The 22,186-nt window shown below is 47.5% G+C and overlaps 1 protein-coding gene across 1 annotated transcript in view; it reads left to right on the plus strand.

The window, feature by feature from the left end:
• Positions 1-22,186, plus strand: part of WNT5B (Wnt family member 5B) — a 123,279-nt gene that overhangs the window by 93,257 nt on the left and 7,836 nt on the right. Inside the window, exons 2-3 of the mRNA XM_003934479.3 lie at positions 15,432-15,568; positions 16,798-17,045. Of these exons, the coding sequence (XP_003934528.3) occupies positions 15,489-15,568; positions 16,798-17,045 (328 nt within the window). The 5' untranslated portion in view covers positions 15,432-15,488. The remainder of the gene's footprint in view (positions 1-15,431; positions 15,569-16,797; positions 17,046-22,186) is intronic.

A 22,186-nucleotide genomic window follows, 5' to 3' on the forward strand; every position in this document is an offset into this window, starting at 1 on the left:
CATTCCGTACTTTATAGGGTTTCTACGTAATCAGACCTCCCAGCTGGGCTCCCAGCCTCCAGACTTTTACCCTCCACACTCTGTCCATCATGATTGGAGCAAACGATTACCAGAGCTTTCCTAAATCCATATCTGACGATGCCTCTGCTGTTCAAATGTCTCAGAGGTCTCCTGCAGATACAGGAGACACCCAGCTCCTTGTAAGGGGCCCCAGTAGGAAGGTTCTGCTTCACCAACAATTAATGACTTCTGTTTGTCTTTAGATTTTGACTTTGGTTCTCTCTCTCTGTGTGTCCCTCTTTCTCTCCCGCTTCACTTTTCTGTTTTCTGAAGTTGAATTTTGGACTTGAAACTACGCCTCATGCGTTTTTCAGGCCTCTGTGCCTTTGCTCAGTGGGCGAGTCTCATTCTCCTGTCTCCAGCTGTGGGAACTGTGCCTTTCCCCTTAGGGACAGATTCAAACACCATCAACCCCAGGAAGCATCCCCACCCTTGAAACAACATAGTCTTTCTCAGGTGTTTGGATAGTAATTGATATTATAAAGTATTGCCCTGCTAAATATCATAATCACATATGTCTGCCTCACCACTGCAAGATTATCAGAGTTTCTGTTACTCAACTTCAAGTAAGACCTAATAGATACTCAATAATATTAGTTGATTTGAATTAGAGTCACAGAAAGAATTCCATTTAAATTACTTTTTGGCATTTTTCACTGGGTCCGCACTTTTTCATTTACTCTGATCAACAAATTTAAAATAGCAAATCATTTAGTTCTGATCATGAAAAATTGTTCTCAAGATCATTACAGAATGACTGTCTTAGTTCCTAATGATTATCTGTCACAATGGGAAGTATAGGTTGTCATTGGAATAGAAAATGGTGGTCTCTTCCTTCATCTGCTAGGGTTGAAAGAAGAAAAAGAAAATGATTATCTGCATGGCTGGTAGGGGGACTGTCGCTACCGGGAGGCAGGTTAGAGTTCGCCACCCTTACCTTGATTGGTATGGTACATTGCAGGTGACTCTGTTAAAGCTCCTACTGTGCCATTTCAGATGGAGCTTTTGGTTTTGTACAAGTGATGGTTTGTTTTCTTGCCTGGCTTCCACTCTAGACCAGCACTACGAGAGAGTCCATAAACTCTCAGTAGTCACTAGCCACTTGGGGCTACTGAGCCCTTGAAATGTGGCTTCTGCAACAAAGGAAATGAACATTTAATTTTAGTTCTTTTTTTTTTTCTTTTTTCTTTTTTTTTGAGATGGAGTCTCTGTTGCCCAGGCTGGAGTGCAGTGGCACGATCTCAGCTCACTGCAACCCCTGCTGCCCGGGTTCAAGAGATTCTCCTGCCTCAGCCTCCTGAGTAGCTGGGATTACAGGTGCCTGCCACCGTGCCTGGCTAATTTTTTTTTTTTTTTTTTTTTTTTTTTGAGATGGAGTTTAGCTCTTGTTACCCAGGCTGGAGTGCAATGGCGCAATCTCGGCTCACCGCAACCTCCGCCTCCTGGGTTCAGGCAATTCTCCTGCCTCAGCCTCCTGAGTAGCTGGGATTACAGGCACGCGCCACCATGCCCAGCTAATTTTTTGTATTTTTAGTAGAGACGGGGTTTCACCGTGTTGACCAGGATGGTCTCGATCTCTCGACCTCGTGATCCACCCGCCTCGGCCTCCCAAAGTGCTGGGATTACAGGCTTGAGCCACCGCGCCCGGCTAATTTTTGTATTTTTAGTAGAGATGGAGTTTCACCATCTTGGTCAGGCAGGCCTGGAACTCCTGACCTTCATCCAACCGCCTCAGCCTCCCAAAGTGCTGGGATTACAGACATGAGCCACTACATCCAGCAATTTTAGTTCATTTTTTCTTGTTTTTCTTTAGTTCATTTTTAATTTAAATAGCCACATGTGGCCAGTGGCTACCATCTTGGGCAGCAATACTGAGTTCCTAGGAGAGTAGCTTTTTATTAATTTATTGGAATATCCTATCCAGTGCTGTGTACTGGGTAAACCTACAATAAGCATTTGTTAAATGAGGAACAGTTAACATTTATTGAGTGCCTGCTGAATGCTAGGTGCTTCCCAGACAGCAACGCTTGACCCCCATCATTGCAGCCCTCACCAAGAACGCCGGCAGCCGAGGGAGCAATTTAGCAAGAGGGTCAGGAGTTCCGTGAAAAGAAGCCCGGCAGAGCCGTAAAAGAAAAAGAATTTTGACAGTGAACCAAAAGCCTCTGTAACCTGCCTAGGCCTGAATTTGGTGATCATGCTTTTGCCTGAGGCAGCCACGGAAGTTATTTAATTCTCAAAACCGGGGCTTGTGAGACTCACGAACCTGGTCTGAGGTTTGCTGGCAGGGACTCTAGTTTTGGCAAAGGGAATTTGTAAGCTGCTTAGCATTGAAAGGGGAGACAGGACAGGTGACCAGCTTGGCTTTGAACGTTCTCATTGGTGAGGAAGGAGCTGGTGCTGGGCCTGAGTAGGCGTGAACCTGTTTTGCCTCTGGTTTTCTTTGGCAAGCTGCTTGGCTCGTCTTCTCTCAGAAGATTTGGAAGGTCTTCCCCACGCAATCGAAGGAGCAGTTTGAGACGCACGGCTGACAGCTGGGGACAGCATTAGAGAGACCCACATTACTTAGAGCTACTGGTTTCTCCCCAAATAAAAACCCAGGTGTCATTTCTGCATGAGCAGAGAGTGGCGAAGAGAACTCGCTTGCAGCCTCTCCGCTCCCCTCCGCCTTTAGAGTGTTGCCTTTGCCCTTGCCCTTGCATACCTGACAGATGAAGACAGGCTCTGGGGCTCGCCATGGCAGGTGCTGTGCACCCGGCTGCCGTACTTCCGCTGTCCCACTCACTGCAACGTTCATCTCCTGCCTGTCTACAAAAATAAAATAACTATCCTACTCTTCCAAATGGTAATTGCTAGTTTTTGAAGGAGAGGGATGGCAGCTTCAGTAAGATTTCAAGAGAGCAAGAAGACTGTGATTAGGTGAGGCCATAACTTCTTATCTGAGTTTCTGAGGCTGGGCGGGGGCGGAATTACAGAATTGTTTAGAAAGAGTCAATATAACTACTCTCAGAAAACACCACATGTGAAAATCCAGATTTGTAAATGCATTTAGTACAATGATTATTATATATGCCATATATAAGAAACACAATTATATGCATATATATATATATATATATATATATATATATATATATATAATGTGTATATTGAGGTCCCCTAGAGTACAGCTATACTCTAGATCTGGTGAAAATAGATTACTTGCAAGACAAGAGCATCTAAACACCCCTCGATCCTCCAGCCCTTGAAAAGAAAGTCCACAGCCATGTTTCTTGAAACGGTTCCTAAACCACACTGACCTGTGGCTTATACACTTCCGCCTTCTTTTCTAGAGCATCTTTTAAAGTATTTCATCAGTATTCAGGAGAAGGAAAACTCCTCTTTCTTATCATCTGCACGGAATAAGACTTCCAGTGGACTTTTGCTTAATACCTGGGAAGAAAATTGTGCTTTTCCAAGTAAAATGAGTCAGCTGGTATCTGCCATTTCTGGGAACTGTACAGTGACCCAGAGTGTTAGGGATAGGCTCGGCCTACTTTGTGGAATCTCACAGTGCATGAGTTGGTCACTTTCACACTGCTCCAGGCACCAGGAGCTGGAAGCTGGGAAGCTCTATTCTCTGGAACATCAAGCATTAGATTGTAATGTGGAGCCCTCAGAATTTATTTCTGTGTCCCTGCCACTCTGCACTGCCATTGGGTCTGTTTTGCTGTGTGCTTCCCAAATTGTGTACATTATCATTGGGAATGACATACACATTTCTGGGAAAAGGTAGTTTAGCATTTTTCTTAAGGGCCAGAATTTAAATCTCATCATTCCTACAGAGCCCCCACCCCCTCCCCACCCCTAAGACATTTGTTCTCCTGCAAGCTAGAGAAACAACGAGAAAAGACAGAATATTTGGAAGATGAGGCTTCCCAAAAGACTGCTGCAATCGCGGTGGACCTGGTACAGCCTCTCCCCGCCCAATTTTTTATTTTCATCTCTACCGACTGTAGATTACGCACACACACACACAAGCAGATCACACAAAGGAATACTATGCCTCAGGGCTAGGTGGATTCATTGAGCAAAGCTTGGAAGGAAGAACTAGAGAGAGACCTAGAGACAGAGACCCTCGGGAGAAATAATTAAGGCTGGCAGGGAAAGGCTGTGTTAATTGAGCTGAGAAGAAAGACGAGCATCCGGGGATTCTTATAAGAGGTGGGGAATTTGCAGATAAAGTCATTGGTACATTTTTGCATTCATCTTTGGTTACTACTTTTAAAAAATATTTTTTAGGGAAGAATGGTATCTATAAAAAAAAATGCATGCAAGAGAAACAGCTAGCTACAGAACTAAGTAGTAATAACTGACCCCCCAAAAAAAAAAAAACAAAAAAGCAGTGAGACAGAGGGTGATTTTGCCAGATCCTCATTTCCTGGAGTGAGCAAGAGAAGAAGCGAAATGCTGAGTCAGCTCCTGGCGCTGTGGCTGCCGTTCATGTGCAGTTGATCCAGGCCCGGCACTGTCTGCACGATACCCATGTGGTTTGCACTGAACCCCCTCCCACCAGCCCCACCTGCCCTCAAATAGTTATCTTTTTTTTTTTTTTTTAAGACGGGGTTTCACCATGTTGGTCAGGCTGGTCTTGAACTCCCGACCTCAGGTGATCCGCCCGCCTTGGCCTCCAAAGTGCTTGGATTACAGGCGTGAGCCACCACGCCCGGCCTCAAATAATTATCTCATGCGGTTGTCTCTGTACCTAAATTTCCCAACATTTATTTCTTTTTGAGTATGACTGTCCTCTTTTTTAAGTCAAAAAATAAAAATAAAGTCACATGCCCCACAAGACTATAGTTGTACTTTCCACCAAGAAAATATAATATATAATGACCTTCATTCAGTCCTTTAGGTATTAATAAGACTTTTTCATTTTTAAATATTTTTGTTGTATAATATAATGCAGAAAATTGCATACAGCATAATATATGCACCACCTAATAAATAGCTCTAGTGTGAACTGCCACATATCCGCCGCTAGGTTGGGAAATAGAACATCACTGGCATCCCGGGAACTTCCTCCAGCCCCTTCCTCATCACAGCCCCCTCCCTCCCTGACATGATCATTTCCTTGCTTTTCTTTATGGCTTAACCACCAATGTGTGGATCCCTAAATGAGATAGTTTTGCTATGAATGGAACCATAGTTCATGTACTTTCTTAAGACTTACTTCTTCTCAACATTATGTTCATAGGAACCATGCATATGGTTTTGTGTAACTCTGACATTTGTCATAGTATATCACAGTTAATTGTTCTATCCATTCTATTCTCCACCTCCCAGGTTGAAGTGATTCTCCTGCCTGGGCTCCTGAGTAGCTGGGACTACAGGCTTCTGCCACCACACCCAGCTGATTTTTATATTTTTAGTAGAGGTGGGGTTTCACCATGTTGGCCAGGCAGGTCTCAAACTCCTGACCTCAAATGATCCACCCACCTTAGCCTCCCAAAGTGCTGGGATTACAGACGTGAGCCACTGCACCCAACCAGTCAAGAGTGTTGCTATTCTTGACCTATTTCCTGATGCACAGACATCTACAGTGGGGTGGAATTAACTGCATCATCAGTGACACTTTTAAAACTGTAACAGCTTTCCTGAGATATAATTTACATACCATACAGTTCACCCATTGAAAGTATACAGTTCAGGCCAGGTGCAGAGGTGTTCACTTGTAATCCCAGCACTTTGGGAGGCCGAGGTGGGCGGATCGCCTAAGGTCAGGAGTTTGAGACCAGCCTGGCCGACATGGAGAAACCCCTTTTCTACTGAAAATACAAAATTAGCTGGGTGTGATGGTTTGCACCTGTAATCCCAGCTACTTGGGAGGCTGAGGCAGGAGAATCACTCGAACTCGGGAGGTGGAGGTTGCAGTAAGCCAAGATCACACCACTGTACTCCAGCCCGGGTGACAAAAGTGAAACTCTGTCTCAAAAATAAATAAACACATAAATAATAAAATAGGCCGGGCGCGGTGGCACAAGCCTGTAATCCCAGCACTTTGGGAGGCCGAGGCGGGTGGATCACGAGGTCAAGAGATCGAGACCATCCTGGTCAACACGGTGAAACCCTGTCTCTACTAAAAATACAAAAAATTAGCTGAGCGTGGTGGCGCGTGCCTGTAATCCCAGCTACTCAGGAGGCTGAGGCAGGAGAATTGCCTGAACCCAGGAGGCGGAGGTTGCGGTGAGCCGAGATCGCGCCATTGCACTCCAGCCTAGGTAACAAGAGCGAAACTCCATCTCAAAAATAAATAAATAAATAAATAAATAATATAATAAAATACATACGTGTTACTTGAAGGAATTAGTGTATTAATTCATTGCTTATTTCCATGGATGGCTTAAATTACAGTGGTTCTCAAATTTTCATGGGCATTGGAATCACTTGCAGGGCTTGTTAGGACAGATTGCTAGGCTTCATCCACAGAGCATCAGATTTATTAGGTCTTGGCGGGGCTTAAGAATTTGTATTTCTAGGCCGGGCGCGGTGGCTCAAGCCTGTAATCCCAGCACTTTGGGAGGCCGAGGCGGGTGGATCACGAGGTCAAGAGATCGAGACCATCCTGGTCAACATAGTGAAACCCCATCTCTACTAAAAATACAAAAATTAGCTGGGCGTGGTGGCGCGTGCCTGTAATCCCAGCTACTCAGGAGGCTGAGGCAGGAGAATTGCCTGAACTCAGGAGGCGGAGGTTGCGGTGAGCAGAGATGGCGCCATTGCACTCCAGCCTGGGTAACGAGAGTGAAACTCCGTCTCAAAAAAAAAAAAAAAAAAAGAATTTGTATTTCTAACAAGTTTCTAAATGATGTTGATACAGCAGACCACACTTTGAGAAACATGGGTACAGGCTGTTACTTTGAAAGTTAGATAACTGGACGTGGGGAAATTCATTTATTCTTTCAAGAGATAAGAATGGGACATAAGGGCCGGGTGCAGTGGCTCATGCCTATAATCCCAGTGTTGTTTTTTTTTTTTTTAAATAGAGACAGGGTTTCACCATTTTGGCCAGGATGGTCTCGATCTCTTGACCTCATGATCCACCCACCTTGGCCTCCCAAAGTGCTGGGATATCCACTGCACCCGGCCACATTTTCACATTATCTTATTAAGCAGTGCCGGACTTTACTCTTAGAAGCTAAATGTTACTTATGTCTTTGAGGAGAAGGCAGAGAGATATGTCTGGGACCAGGAATCTCCAAAATCTCAATTAGCAGTGGAGTCTCAAAAAGGGGAGGCACAGTCAAAGCAGCTCCGTCAAGGTGAATGGACCGAGTTGTACGGAAGCCAAAGGGACGCTCCTTGTCTTCAAGAGAGGCTGGCCTTCGTGGCCTGCTTCCTCTTTCCCTGAGACCCAGAGGAGGGCTTTTCTTTTCTTTCAGTCAACAAATATTTTTCTAGCACCTCCCAAATGCCCTTGTGCACTTATCCACAGAGGAGAAAATGGTATTTATTTAAAACCATTTCCAGAGCATATGAGGGAAAGAAACAAAACCACAACAGATGAGCATGCCACACTTCCATGTCACGTTAAATGCTGCGGCAAAAACATACGAAAAGCTAGAAACAGAATGGTTGTGCTGGGGGCCTTCTCTGGATGGGATGGTCAGGGAAGGGCTCTCTTGGAAAGTGTGACCTCAATGTCAAAGAAGGCTGCTTTGCACAGAGGAAAAAAAAACCATTCCCAGAAGGCAGCAAGGCACAGTGGGGAGAAACAGGGTGGGCTGGGTGAAGAGGTATAAGGAGTTTGGGGTTCTAGAGCAAAAAGTGAAATCCTAAAGAGGATGGCAAGGTTGGCGGGGTCAGATTCTGGATGGCCTCGTGTAATGTGGTGAGGAGTTATGACTCCATCCTTTAGGAGATACGAAACCTTTGAAGGGTTTTAAGCAGAGAAGTCACGTGGTCAAATCGAGGCTTTGTAAAGAGCTCTTTGGTCGCTGTATCCATGGAAAGGCAAGACAATTTTGTGCTATCAAAGTAGTCTTCTCTTGCTGAGGACATAGTTTCTTGGTCAGTTTCACTGTTAAGGCTGATCTAAAACGTCCTTCCACGTTTTCTCCAAACCTTTGTGTCTTCACATTCACTCTGCACCCCACCTTTGCCAGTGTCTCCCGTGAGCCCCTCACACCAAACCAGGGTCCACCCTGCCAGACCCTTAGCTCTTAACCTGGTTTGTCTTTTCCATCCCAAAATAAAATTAAGTACCACCTCTTTAAAACTATTATATTTTAATTCCTCCAGCTTTAAGCAGCCTGGCCTGTTCTCAACCCGCATAGCATTTTGGCTAGGGGAGAAGTCTAGCTCTTTCCGCCCACAAGGCTCGTGTGTATGTATGTGTGTATTATACTAGTAACTTGGCATGTTTTACAGACCTTGCTTTTTGTGTTACCTCTTGTATAACAGAATGTTGTTTTCTGACTGTCATGCCATTCACAGCCTTAGTAGCAGGGCAATGGTGCGATGAAGAAAAGAAAGCGGGCCGGGTGTGGTGGCTCACGACTGTAATCTCAGCACTTTGGGAGGCCGAGGCAGGTGGGTGACCTGAGGTCAGGAGATTGGGACCAGCCTGGCTAACCTGGTGAAACCCGTCTCTACTAAAAATACAAAAATTAGCTGGGCGTGGTGGTTCATGCCTGTAATCCCAGCCACTCGGGAGGCTGAGGCATGAGAATTGCTTGAACCTGGGAGGCCGAAGTTGCTGTGAGCTGAGATCATGCCATTGCACTCCAGCCTGGCCAATGGAGAAAGACTGACTCCAAAAAGAAAAGAAAAGAAAGCAGAGGAGGCGTTGTGCTCTAGTGGCAGAGAGGACCTGTGTTTGGGGAAAAGTAGAAAGATCTGGATTCCAAGCTAGGGTCAACCATTCAATTGCTGTATGAACAATTACTTAATTTTAGTTTCCTGTTTTCAAAATGAGAATAATAATGACATATACCACAAATTTTAGTAAAGATTAAGTGGGAAAAATAGATGTAAAACACTGAGTTCAGTGCACTAGGAGGTGCTCAATAAATGTTGATTAATCCTAGCTGTTGTCACTGGCTATCAGTCAAGAGACACTTGTTACTGCCGGGTAAAACAACACTGGGCACAAAAGGGCTCTCAAAGAAAGCAGAAAAGGTAAGTTTGAACCTTTGGGAACCATTTGATCTACTAGAGAAGTAAGAAGTATATATTTCACCTGAAAAACAGCGCAAGGCAGCATATGTGGGGCAGGGAGGTTCAGAGCAGACACGTGGATTCGTAAAAGCCAAAGAGGTCTCAGGGAATGAGATTTTCGTGGGTGAGGTTCATCACGCACAGTTGGATGGAGGGAGTGAATCCTGAGCATGAACTGGAAAGTAGCTTAAGATTCGGCCTGCAGCAGAGCAGAGGAGAATGCGTCCTTGGGAAGAGGATCAGAATGAGGTTTTGGGGGAAAAGTAGGGTTTGTTCTACTAGGAGTGGAAGGAGATTGGAAAAGAAGACGGTATTGGGAGAGTCAGGAAAACAATAGGAGGTAAGATGAAGCCAAGTTGGAAATAAGGAACTGGGAACCACTGTAAGTTTTCAAATAGGGGAATATTATGATGTAAAATTGGTATTTTAGAGAAAACTGGTATTGTATCTATGTGCAGTTGTGAGTGAGACCACAAAGAATGACTCTGGTGTTTAGATGTCAGGAGGATGAGTACTCACTTGGAAATTGGGAAGGAAATGAGTGAACCTGATGTACACTTTAGGAGGTATTTGTCTATTGTTCTGAGGTTCATAAACAGTCTTTCTCTGCAGTAGGATAAATGAGTGGCCAAAGGGAGAGAAGGCACAGGACTCCAGCTAGCAACTCCTCTCCTCCTCCACCTGCCCCTGCCCCTGTCCCATGGAAATCATCCAGTCCGAGGCCCACCCTTCAACAGCAATGCAGCCAGGAGTTCACAAAGGGAAGCATTTCCTTTCCAAAGATTGCTAAGATGGTCTACCCTGTGACGCCAGGAATGCTAACAAAATTGCAAATGTATTCTTTTTTTTTTTTTTTTTTTGAGACGGAGTTTCGCTCTTGTTACCCAGGCTGGAGTGCAATGGCGCGATCTCGGCTCACTCACTGCAACCTCCGCCTCCTGGGCTCAGGCAATTCTCCTGCCTCAGCCTCCTAAGTAGCTGGGATTACAGGCACGCGCCACCACGCCCAGCTAGTTTTTTGTTTTTTTAGTAGAGACGGGGTTTCACTATGTTGACCAGGATGGTCTCGATCTCTCGACCTCATGATCCACCCGCCTTGGCCTCTCAAAGTGCTGGGATTACAGGCTTGAGCCACCGCGCCCAGCCGCAAATGTATTCTTATTTTTTCTCTTTTTTTTTTTTTTGAGTCAGAGTCTTACTTTGTCACACAGGTTAGAGTGCAGTGGTGCAATCTTGGCTCACTGCAACCTCCACCTCCCAGGTTCAAGCAATTCTCCTGCCTCAGCCTCCCAAGTAGCTGGGATTACAGGAGCCCACCACCATGCCCAGCTAATTTTTGTATTTTTAGTAGAGATGGGTTTCACCATGTTGGTTAGGCTGGTCTTGAACTCCTGACCTCAGGTGATCCGCCTGCTTTGGCCTCCCAAAATGCTAAGATTACAGGCATGAGCCACCACACTCAGCCTGTTTTTTCTCTTCTTCTTCTTCTTTTTTTTTTGAGACAGGATCTCAATCTGTCACCCACACTGAAGTGAAGTGCAGTAGCACAATCACGACTCACTACAGCCTCGAACTCCTTGGCTCAAGCAATCCTCTGGCCTCAGCCTCCCATGCACCACCATGCTCAGCTAACTTTTTAAATTTTCTGTAGAGACAGGGTCTCACTGTGTTACCTAGGCTGGTCTTGAACTCCTGTACTCAAGCAAGCTTCCCATCTTGGCCTCTCAAAGTGCTAGGATTACAGATGTGAGTCCCTGCACCTGGCCACAAGTGTAGTTTTAAATCACACATTCAATAGCTCCCCATTGGGTGACCAAGTAAGAGTGCTTTTCTTTTCTTTCAGTCAACAACTATTTTTCTAGCACCTCCCACATACCCTTGTGTACTATCCTATCCACTGGGGAGAAAATGGTCAATAAGACCATTCCCAGAGCATATGAGGGAAAGAAACAAAACCACGACAGATGAGCATGCCACACTGTTCCATGTCACATTAAAGGCTGTGGCAAAAGCATGTGAGAAATTAGGAGTAAAATAATGGCAGTAGGGACCTTCTCTGGGAGGGTTGATCAGGGAAGGCCTCTTGGAAGGTATGAGCTCAATGGCAAAGGAGCCTGCTCAGCAACCTTGAAGAGGTGCCCACGTAGCCTCATGGCTATTTCTGCATAGGTTTCTAGATGTGAGGCTGCCTGTCTGGGGAGAGGGGCGGGGTGGGAGGTGGTTACATTTCCCGAAGGAATCCAGAGATGCTTGAGTTCTGGGCACTGGAACGTCAGTCCTAGGCTTCAGTCTAGGGACTGTGTGAATGGCTGAGGACCTGGAATCACCCCTCGTCTGTCTGTGGGGAGGGGATTTTTTTTCAGGCACTGCTCTGAAGTATGGTAGAAAGCACAGACATGCTTGGGGGCTCAGCTCTACCTGTCCCGGGCCCTCTTTTAGGTCTCAACTCTAGGCTTGATGGATGTGGTCCCTTAAGAGAATGAAAATGGGTGGTGACTAGCAGAAAAAGGAAGTTCCTAGCAGAAAAAGGAAGAGATCCTGGAGTTCCTGTCTTCAAACACGCACCTCTTTGGTTGTGATGGTGAAGTGAGACAGTGCTGTCTCTTGGACATGCCGTAGAGGGAGTCTTGGAGGTGTAGCAGGGTTACACCCACTCCCACCATCCTGCCTACACAGTGGTTTTGGGGGCACAGATATTTCAGAAAGTAGTCTTCCCAAGAACCCTACACCAAGTGTAGTACCACCCCTTCCCATACTTGATTCTGGTCCCCTCTTTATTTTTCTCATAGTATTTACTGGACCCGACGTATTAGTATTTGTTTGTTTGCTGCCATATCTCTGGCACTTAGAGCAGTAACTGGCACATACTAGGCACCCGGTGTGTAATTCATTTGATTAATGAATGTATTGAATGGCTGAATGGCTGAATGAAGAGGAGGAGCAGAGCAGATGTCTGACCAGCTCATTCTGGCTTGTGGAAGGATCCTGATTGGGAATTTTGCATCTTTCCCTCCCCACAGTCTTCCAGTAATTACTAAAGAATAGAGACACTGATTCCCACATTCTTTTTTTTTCTTTTTTAATGGAGTCTTGCTCTGTCACCCAGGCTGGAGTGCAGTAGTGCGATCTCAGCTCACTGCAACCTCCACCTCATGGGTTCAAGTGATTCTCCTGCCTCAACCTCCCAAGTAGCTGGGATTACAGGTGTGCACCACCACATCCGGGTAATTTTTGTGTTTTTTATTACAGACGGGCTTTCACCATGTTGGCCAAGCTGGTCTCGAACTCCTGATCACAGATAATCTGTTCACCTCAGCCTCCCAAAGATCCCCACATTCTTAACTAATGTGTTTGGTGTGTTTGAATTGGCATTTGCATCTTAAGAAGGGGAAACTTTTTAGTGGGGATGTCTGTAGTTATTGCAAAGACCTTTCCCTGCCTGCTGGGCATTTACCAGATCTTTCTTCCTACACAACGGAGAGCCTCCCCTGGTTCAATCCTGCTATAAATCTCAAGAGTGACCCGTAAACGGGGTCCCAATGTGACCTGCTCATTAACACAAAACCATCAGCCCCCATACAGCTTCCTGCCTCCCCAGTCAGGTTGAGGCAAGAAGTTTCCATTCTGCTCATGCTGATGAAACCAGTCACCAGCATTTACCTTTTAAGGGGTCCTTTCTCCTCCCACCCCAGCCCACCCCAGCACAAGAATGTAGGAGAGGGCAAACAGCTGCCTGGCTTCAGTGCTGTGGCCACTCAAGGATTGGCTTGCATCTGTCCACCGGGATAGAGAGCATCCAGAGGGGGTTGGTGTGTGTGTGCGAGTGTGCACCCACGTGTGTATGAGGGAATTCAATTTCATGTACCACACATCTGGAAGTCAGAGAAAGAAGCCACTGCACATGTTAGAGCCATTTTGGGGGGCAATTTTAAAAACACGCTTTTAATGGGCTGAGAGTCTGGTGGAAAGCTGAGGGCAGGGGCGGGGGTCGAGGGGCGGAGTGGAAACAGCTGCGGGAGAGATTCCTGACTCCATATATGTTTATTAGGCACCGAGGGCGGGATTCGCAGCTCCTGGGAAGTCTGGCCCTAGTTGCCGTGTCAGCCTGTCCTTGAGGCAGTCAAAGCCACAGTGACCATCGGCAGGGACCAACGCCTGTCTTTGGCTCAGAAAACAATGTAGCCTGGGCTGAAACTAGGACCTGCAGGGCCAGAGAGATTTCACTGGAGCCTGATGGAAGGGTGACAGGTGAGAGGCACTGGCGTGAGGGACAAGTGTCACAGGTGGGGAAGAAGAACTCTGCTACCTGGCGGTGGAAATGTGTGAGGATCAAAGTCCCCTGGGAGAGTAGGTGTTGCAGGCCGCAGGGTGGTGGGCTGGGCATGGGCTGGGCAGGAGGCTGCGGGGCGCAGGGAGAAGGCTGGAGAAGCTGGAGGCCCGGGGCAGCCCTAGCTTTGCAATCCCGGGAAGGACTGGTAGGTGGAGTTAAGGATATTTGGACAAGGAAACGCTTTGAAGCTTTTCTCTCGTCCTCCCTACCCGGGACCTGGTCCCCTCCCATCCATAAAACCATTAGCTCCTGGTGCCAGCCCTATCTCTGCTCCATCTCTCTTGGTTCCAGTCGGTGCATTCACATACCTCCCGCCCTGGGGGACGAGGAGGATTTATGGGGGGAGGGGGGAGGAGGAGGGGCATCCTTCAGAGGAGGGGAGGTCTGAGGAGAGTCGGGTGCGGGAGCTGCTAGTCCCGGGCTGGAGGCCGGCTCATTTCCGAGCTGGCTCTGCATGACAAAGGGGAAGGAGCAAGTTTCTTCTTTGATCTGTCCCCTGCCGGCCCCACACACCTGCCTGTTGGTGCCCCCGCCCCAGCTGAGACTTCGAAAAGGAAAACCCAAAGGGGGTGGGGGAAAGGCTGTGTCTCAGCTCTCCTGGACCCTGCTCGGGCCACCTCCCTCTCCTGGTGGTCCCAGCACAAAAATACTTCCTGGGCTGATGACCCGAAGCACCTGCCGCCCCCTCCCGGAAAGCCTGGGGACGCCGACGCGCGAGAGTGGCGAAGTGAGCCGGGGCGCGCGGGGCCGCGCGCATCAGGTCCGGGGCCTCAGGGGCCCCGGGGAGGCCGCTGGAGGCGCGGGTCACGCCCAGATGGAGGCCCGGGAGGACTGCGGGGGAGCCGCAGGGGGCGTGTGTCTGTAGGCGTAGGCTCGCTCTGGGGTCCAGCAGCACGGATCTGCCGTGGGTCTGAGGGGCTGGGGATTGGGGTTCTTGGGGAAGGATAGAGGCACAGGCTGAGTTAGAGCAGGCAGGAGGCCAAGAGGTGGCACACCTGGGAGCTACCAGGGAAGGGCTGTGGCTTCTGGAAGATGCGTCCTCAGCTCAGGCGTTTGATGCCAGAACTGCCGCCTGGCGCTGGCAGTGTCCCTGGCTCAGCTGCTGGGCAAGATGCTCAGTGCCGCCCTCGAGGGTCACGGTGGCAGGAGGGGCAGGAGCCGCCTAGGGAGGCACCACCTCAGCCACCAAAGCTTTCCAGGCCGGCGGTTTGCGATGTGACTTTTACGTTTCTCGAAGAAGGTGCCTTGAGAAAGTGAAAAGTCCTTGATCTGTAAACAAGGGTTGGGATTCGGAAAACTTGCTGAGGGTGAGAAGGGCACAGATGGAGAGGGGAGACTCCGCTTTGGGCGCAGGTAAATTCAATTCACCATTTTTTAATTTCACAAAGGAGAGCCTGATGGTCAGAGGAGTAAGTCTCTGGGCTGGAGTGAGAGGCAGGGAGGGGCTGGACTGGGTAGGGTGGGCCTCAGTTCTGTGGATGTTCGGCAGCACGCGCAGGTGTGCTTTGCCCCAGACAGAGTGGCCTCCCGGATACCCAACGGAGGAACCGCGCAAGCTCCGTTCTGGAAATGACTTGTTTTCGTTTTTCTTTCTGGTTTCTCAGCTCATTATTTCTTTGGGAATTAGGTCCTGCGCAGGGTTCCCACAGTTTGGGGTAAGAGACAGAAGCCCTAGGGTGGGAAGATGAGCGGCGGGAGTTGGAGGCTGGAGAGAGGCTGGAAAAGAGGCTGGAAAGAGTGTGTAAGCATCAGTGCACTTTTCTCCACCTCACCCCTGGCTCCTGGTCTGCCCTTATTCGCTGAGTTTCCACACCGACTCTCTCTTTATTTCTGTTTTCTCCAGGGAGCCCTACTCTGGAAGCTGTCAGTCCCAGGGCACTGGGGAGGGCTGAGGCCAACCATGCCCAGCCTGCTGCTGCTCTTCACGGCTGCTCTGCTGTCCAGCTGGGTTCACCTTCTGATAGAAGCCAACTCCTGGTGGTGAGTAAGAGGGGCTGAGGTCCTGCCTGCACAGCCTGAGGTCTTCAACGACTGAGATGAGAAGGAAGGGCACCGTATGTCACCATTATGCCTTGATTCCTAGGAATACTAAGGGCCTCTTTTATCCCAGGAAAACTAAGAACGCTCTGTGTCTCTCTCAAGAACCCTTACAAAGGTAAGGGTTTCTTGAGGTTAAAGGACACATTCGTTTTTTTTGTTTTGTTTTGTTTTTTTTTTTTTTTTTGTCTAATCTTGTCCACATTCCCTTTTCCTTGGACCTTGCCTCATGCCCATGAATTGTTAGAAATTGCTATTGGGTCAACAAGAATATCAGTCAGTACCTGGTAGTTTTTTGTTCCCTGGTTTTGTGTGTTTTGCTGGTAGGAGACAGAATTCCTCTTTTCTAAGTCTGAAGAGCAGGTGAGGGGTTCACAGCACCCTGGGTGGCTTTCTTCTTGTGTTTTAAAGGCTATTGTCGTTGCCAAGCTGACATGGAAATGGCAGGCGATCACTACCTATTTTGCGTGGTCTCTGCCACTGGCATTTTTACTCAGATGGCAAATCTGCAGCCTTCTCATCTAATGCTCTGTGTGACTGGTAGATGAGAGCAAAAGGCAGAGCCTCTGAACTGGTGAAGAGTGGATGAGGGGATGCTCGAAGTGAGACATGGCAGTGAAAACATGGAGAATAGATTGTGATGTATGGAAAGCGATTGGATTTTAAAGGCACGAGGAAGCTTCGCAGAAAGGAATTGATTGCTTTCCGTGGTGTATCGTGCACTTGGGCTGCCCTGGACTAGTCACTCCCACTCCTTGAATGAGGCTTGTGCTCTCCCATTGAGGTTTGGCTCTTTTTGCTCTCTACCTAAAATGAAGAGCTGCACCCCCACCCCTTGTCTTCTTATCTGTGTGCTCCCCGATTCTTAAGAGTCAGTTCAAACTCTGGCCATCTCCTTATAAAGGCTTCTCTTCAGCCATAAGAGCTATTTTCCTATCTGATCACAGCAGATCCAGAAGCTCCAGTCTGTCTGAGGCATTTGGCAGTCTCGCATGCCTCAGTTTCCTTCATTTGTCCTTTGAAGGCCAGCACTCTGATTTACTAATTTTTCTTTCCAACACCTTGTACACAGGGAAGCAGTCAATGAATGTGTTGAATGAATGACTTCATGCTGCACACAGGCGTATGCTCACTCCTGGGCCTGTTTTCCCCTTTCTGGATTGCTGTTGTAGGTCATTAGCTATGAACCCGGTGCAGAGACCCGAGATGTTTATCATCGGTGCCCAGCCTGTGTGCAGCCAGCTTCCTGGGCTCTCCCCTGGCCAGAGGAAGCTGTGCCAATTGTACCAGGAGCACATGGCCTACATAGGGGAGGGAGCCAAGACGGGCATCAAGGAATGCCAGCACCAGTTCCGGCAGCGACGGTGGAACTGCAGCACAGTGGACAACGCGTCTGTCTTTGGGAGAGTCATGCAGATAGGTAAGAGGGCTGGGCTAAGGACCTGCACTCATCTTGTCTGGGAGCAGTTAAGCTCCCTCAGGACTGGCACAGGGAGAGCCCAGATGGGGCCTAATGGAGTTCTCTCTAGGCTTGGCAGCGGTGTGCACTGAGAGAGGCCCTCGAGGCAGCGGGCTCTGGGAGACTACAGTAACCACAGCTTGGCGTTCCCTAGTCCTTTGCCTTCCAGCTTCAGCGGGGACAGGCTGCTTGGGACTTGCCCTGAGAGGGGGCAGAATACCTGAGTTGACCTGGAGGGATTAGGAGGCCCGCCCACCGCCACTGCCTTTGTCTCTCAGCGCAAAGAAGAGCCTTGGGTAGAGAACGAGAAATTGCAGCCCTGAGTGTCTGCAGGATCTTTGCCTCTTCCACTTGAACCTTCCAAAGAGGGATAGAAATATCGGGCCAAACTGGTGATAGCCGTCACAACCCTAACCCCATCCAGTCCCAGCTTCTTCATTTAAAAGGGACGTGTGAACGTGGGGGAAGGGGTCAGACGAAAGACAAAGATGAGAGGGAGAGGGCCAAGTCTTCCTGGACTCCTGTCCCTTCCCCTCTCCCACTGCTGGCCAAGGATTCTTGGGCTACCCAATTGCTTAACTGGAGGTGTGATGTGAGGTCTAATTGTTTTGCGTCCTTTTGAAATGCAATCCTCCCCTCTCTGGCGAGAAATTGAGAAATCCGGCCCTATTCTACTGGGTCTTATCCCCAGGGCCATAAAAGGGAAGTGTTAGAACGCTGTGTTCCTCCAGCCTGACATTCTCCCAGAACACCTCCCTTCAAAAGGTTACCTGAGGCTGGAGTCTCCCCAGAGAGGGATTTTAGCCTGGCAGGGGAGTTGGGGAGGTGGAGATTTCCTGCTCCTCTCTTACGGAGAATACTTGGAAGGCTCCTTCCCCCTCCCACTTATTCCAGACATCTTTCCCTACCCTCTCTGTCCCATATTGAGAAGTAGGACCCCAGGCAGTGGCTCACGCCTGTAATCCCAGCACCTTGGGAGGCTGAGGCAGGAGGATTCCTTGAGGCCAGGAGTTCAAGACCAGCCTGGGCAACATAGTGAGACCCCTGTCTCTATAAAAAATTTTTTTTAAAAAAGGGAGAGGGAATTAAAGATGGGGAAAGTACATGTTGAACCTTGCTGCTCTCTTGCTTCCTTCAGTAGTAACTCAGGATATATAAAAGGAAGGTCCTGGTGTTTCTGGGACAGTCTTATGGGGCTGCTTTCCCAAAAGAGTGGACTTGGGTGCTTAGTGTGATTCATTCAGTTTATTGATTCTTCTCAAATCTACTTGGTATTTGCCCTGGCGAAAGTCTTGGCAGCACTCCCCGCCCTGTGTTTTGGGCAAGGAAACTAGGAAGCCTCGGTGCAGGGTGTTCTCGAATCTCTTGAGTGGGGTTCATGTTTATTGGGGACCTAATGCAGGCCTGCTATTGGCTAGATCCTCTTCATGTGTGTTTCATGTGCATAAAGGCCTCAGAGTGAGGCTGTACTTTAGGAAAGAAAGGGGTTGGCAGGAAAAGACACCGTGCTGGGTTCGGGGGTGCCCTAGGTGCCCAGAGAAAGCACACCCTGCCGAAGAGAGCCCATCTCTCTGTGCCCTATTCTGTTACAAAATGGAACCTTTCTGTTTGCCTCATTTTCCTCCTTCCTTTTTATAGCTGCCCTGAAGGCTCATGCTACCTAGTACGCTATCCTCTCTTCCTCCCCACTGGGCCCAGAGTAGCTCCTGGTGAGTCCTTGCCCTATGTTGAGAATGACTTTCTAAGGCTTCCTTTTGCCTTGGAAGCTGTAGCAAAAGTCAGTCACCAGAGGGCGGCAGAGCCCCTCGGAGGAGCCTCCGAGTCGCCCCAGCCTCTGCCTAGGGAGCTTGGAGACACCTTGGGCTGCTGTGGAAGAGAGAGGGCATGAAATTGCTCTGCTGTCTCCTGTGGGGGAAAGGCGCATGTCCCTCTAGTAGCTCCATGGCTGCTTTGTTTTTAGCCATTTATTCTTGAGATGGTTAAACGGTTGCATGTATAGATAAAACACCACATTGCATATCCATCCTGAAGCCCTGAATTATTCCTTTCTTGCCAAGGGTAGCAACAGTAGAGGGTACTCACTGGGCTTACCCAAGGGCCCAAAGGCTGCCCCGTGGAGGCAGAGCTACCCACACCCAGCTTCTGATGGAGACCCAACTGAGAGAGGCAGGCAGTGCAGCGGAGGACAAATTGGGATCCCAGAGAGTAAGGATAGGTTAGAGCCATCAGAGTGTGCACCAGGTCTGGTGTGTTAGTTCAGCTGCAGGTACCTCGTTTTAGAAGGCAATTCTGAGAGGGCTGATTCAACTCTGAAAAATATGTTTGCTAAAGAATGATAGAAATAAATCAGACATATGTAGCTTGGAAAAGTGAAAATGTAAAAGGCGTATTAGTTGTTTTCAAACACTGAAGAGCTGTCAAATGGGAACAGGATTATAGCACAGTGCAACCGCAGCAGGCAGAAATCACAGGAGGCATATTTCAGCTTAATACAAGAAGGAGCATTCTGGTGATTAGAGTCATTACAAAAAGATGGATTGGGTTGTCTTGAAAATCCAGCCTGCTTCTCTGAGGAACTCTGCAGAAGGAAAGCTCCTGGTGGATATGGAGGCTAGCTCAAGGTTGAAGCTCGGGAGGCTCCCTCCTGTTCCAGGATGCCACGTCAGGCAGTTGAGGCTGCATTTTCAGGAGATGAGTTCCTCAAAGTGGGGCCCAGACCCTCCTGCCTAAGAACCTCTTTGGCCATCTTACCATCATCCCCAGTGCTCCTTGTCGCATTCTGAGCCCCCTAGACCAGGTCTTATTGGCTGAATCGTGAGTGTAACTTCCTGCCGCCATTTCCGTTTTTCTTGGGCTGTTCTTATTTCACAACTGACCAAAAGCCAGCCACTGGTTAACAGAGAAAAACAAACTCACTCAGCATGGTCTGCTTGTAAACTTCACTGTGTCATGCCCAGATAATCAAGAAGTAGGGCAAAGGGGGAGATTTTTCTAGGCCTATTGATTGATTTCAGATTGCTTCCCTCTCTACCTTCCAAGACAGAACTGTGGGACTCTACCTGGTTTAATCTCTGAGATCAGGATTGAATCTGTCTCCTGCCAAGAATCACTCCCTTCTGTCCATTTCTAAGTCCCTATGAATATCATTTATTATTTCTTATAACAGCTTTATTGAGATATGTCATTCACATATCATGAAATTCACCATTTTAAAGTGCACACTTCAGTGGCTTTTAGCACAGTCACAGGTTTTGCAACTATCACCATGATCTAATTCCATAACATTTTCACCACTCCATAGTGGGATTTTCACCACTACATACCCGTGAGCTGCCCAACTCTCCACACCCCAACCCGCAACGCCAGGCAACCACTGTTCTTTCTGTCTCTGTGGATTTCCCTCTACTGGGCATTTCTTATAAATTGATTATATAATATGTGACCTTAGGCGACTGGGTCCTTTTACTTAGCATAATGATTTAAAGGTTCATCTGTGTTGTAGTCATATATATACATATACATATATATACATATATATATACACTATATATACATATATATGTATACATATATACATATATGCATATATATACATATATACATATATATGCATATATATACATATGTATATACATATATATACGCATATGTATATACATATATATGCATATATATATACGGTTTTTTTTTTTTTTTTTTTTTTTGAGGCAGGGTCTCACTCTGTTGTCCAGGCTGGAGTGGTGCAATGATAGGTCATTGCAGCCTCCAACTCCTGTGCTTAAGCAATTCTCCCACCTCAGCCTCCTGAGTAGCTGGGACTACACGCATATGCCACCATATCAGCTGATTTTTTTTTTTTTTTTTTTTTTTTTTTTTTTTGAGACGGAGTTTCACTCTCGTTGCTCAGGCTGGAGTGCAATGGTGCAATGCTCGGTTCACTGTAACCTATGCCTCCTGGGTTCAAATGATTCTTCTGTCTCAGCCTCCCAAGTATCTAGGATTACAGGAGCCCACTACCACACCTGGCTAGTTTTTATATTTTTAGTAGAGACAGGTTTCACCATGTTGACCAGGCTGCTCTTGAACTCCTGACCTCGGGTGGTCTGCCCACCTCAGCCTCCCAAAGTGCTAGGATTACAGGCATGAATCACCATGCCTGGCCTAATTTTTTTTTTAATGCTTTTTTAGAGATGGGGTACTGCTGTGTTGCCAGGCTGTTCTGAAACTCCTAACTTCAAGTGATCCTCCTGCTTTGGTCTCCCAAATTGCTGGGATTACAGGTGTGAGTCACCATGACCAGTCAATACCACATTTTGATTACCCATTTACCCATTGATGGACAGTTTGGTTGTGTCCATTTTTTGCCTATTATTAATAATGCTGCCGGAAGCATTCATGTGTAAGTTTCTATGTGGACATGTGTTTTCACTGCTCTTGGGTATAGAGGCATACATCTGAGCCAGCACAGCTTTGGCTCCAGTGTACCGCAATAAAGTGAATATTGCAAGAAAGTGAATGTTTTGGTTTTCCAGCACATGTAAAAGTTATGTTCACACTATCCTGTAGTCTATCAAGTACGTAACAGCAGTCCATCTTTTAAAAAGATATATATCTTAATTAAAAATTAAGATATTGCTAAAAAATGCTAACACAGAAACACAAGGTAGGTACATGCTATTGGAAAAGTCACAGTGATGGCTGTGTAGCAGGATTGCCACAAACCTTCAATCTGTAAAAATAACACAACACCTGCACAGCACAAGAAAGCTGAGCACAGCAAAACGAGGAGCTTTGCCTATGTTCTTAGCAGTGGACTTGCTGGGTCTTATGGGGACTCTACGTTTAACCTTTTGACTGTTAGCCTTAGAATCCCAGGCTGTTTTCCAAAGGAGCAGCACTGCTTACCTCTCCCACCGACAATAGGGGAGCGTTCTGGTTTTTCTGTATTCTCTCCAACTTGTTACTGGATGTCTTTTGAGGATAGCCATCCTGGTGGATGTGATTTGGGCTTACATTTCCCTGATAGCTGAGTATTGTGAAACAGACATTTTATTGCGCTAGAACATATATTATATGAATTTTTAGGTAGTTTGCCGCAGCAG

Source organism: Saimiri boliviensis, chromosome 7 (assembly GCF_048565385.1).
Source record: "Saimiri boliviensis isolate mSaiBol1 chromosome 7, mSaiBol1.pri, whole genome shotgun sequence".
NCBI classification, from domain to species: domain Eukaryota; kingdom Metazoa; phylum Chordata; class Mammalia; order Primates; family Cebidae; genus Saimiri; species Saimiri boliviensis.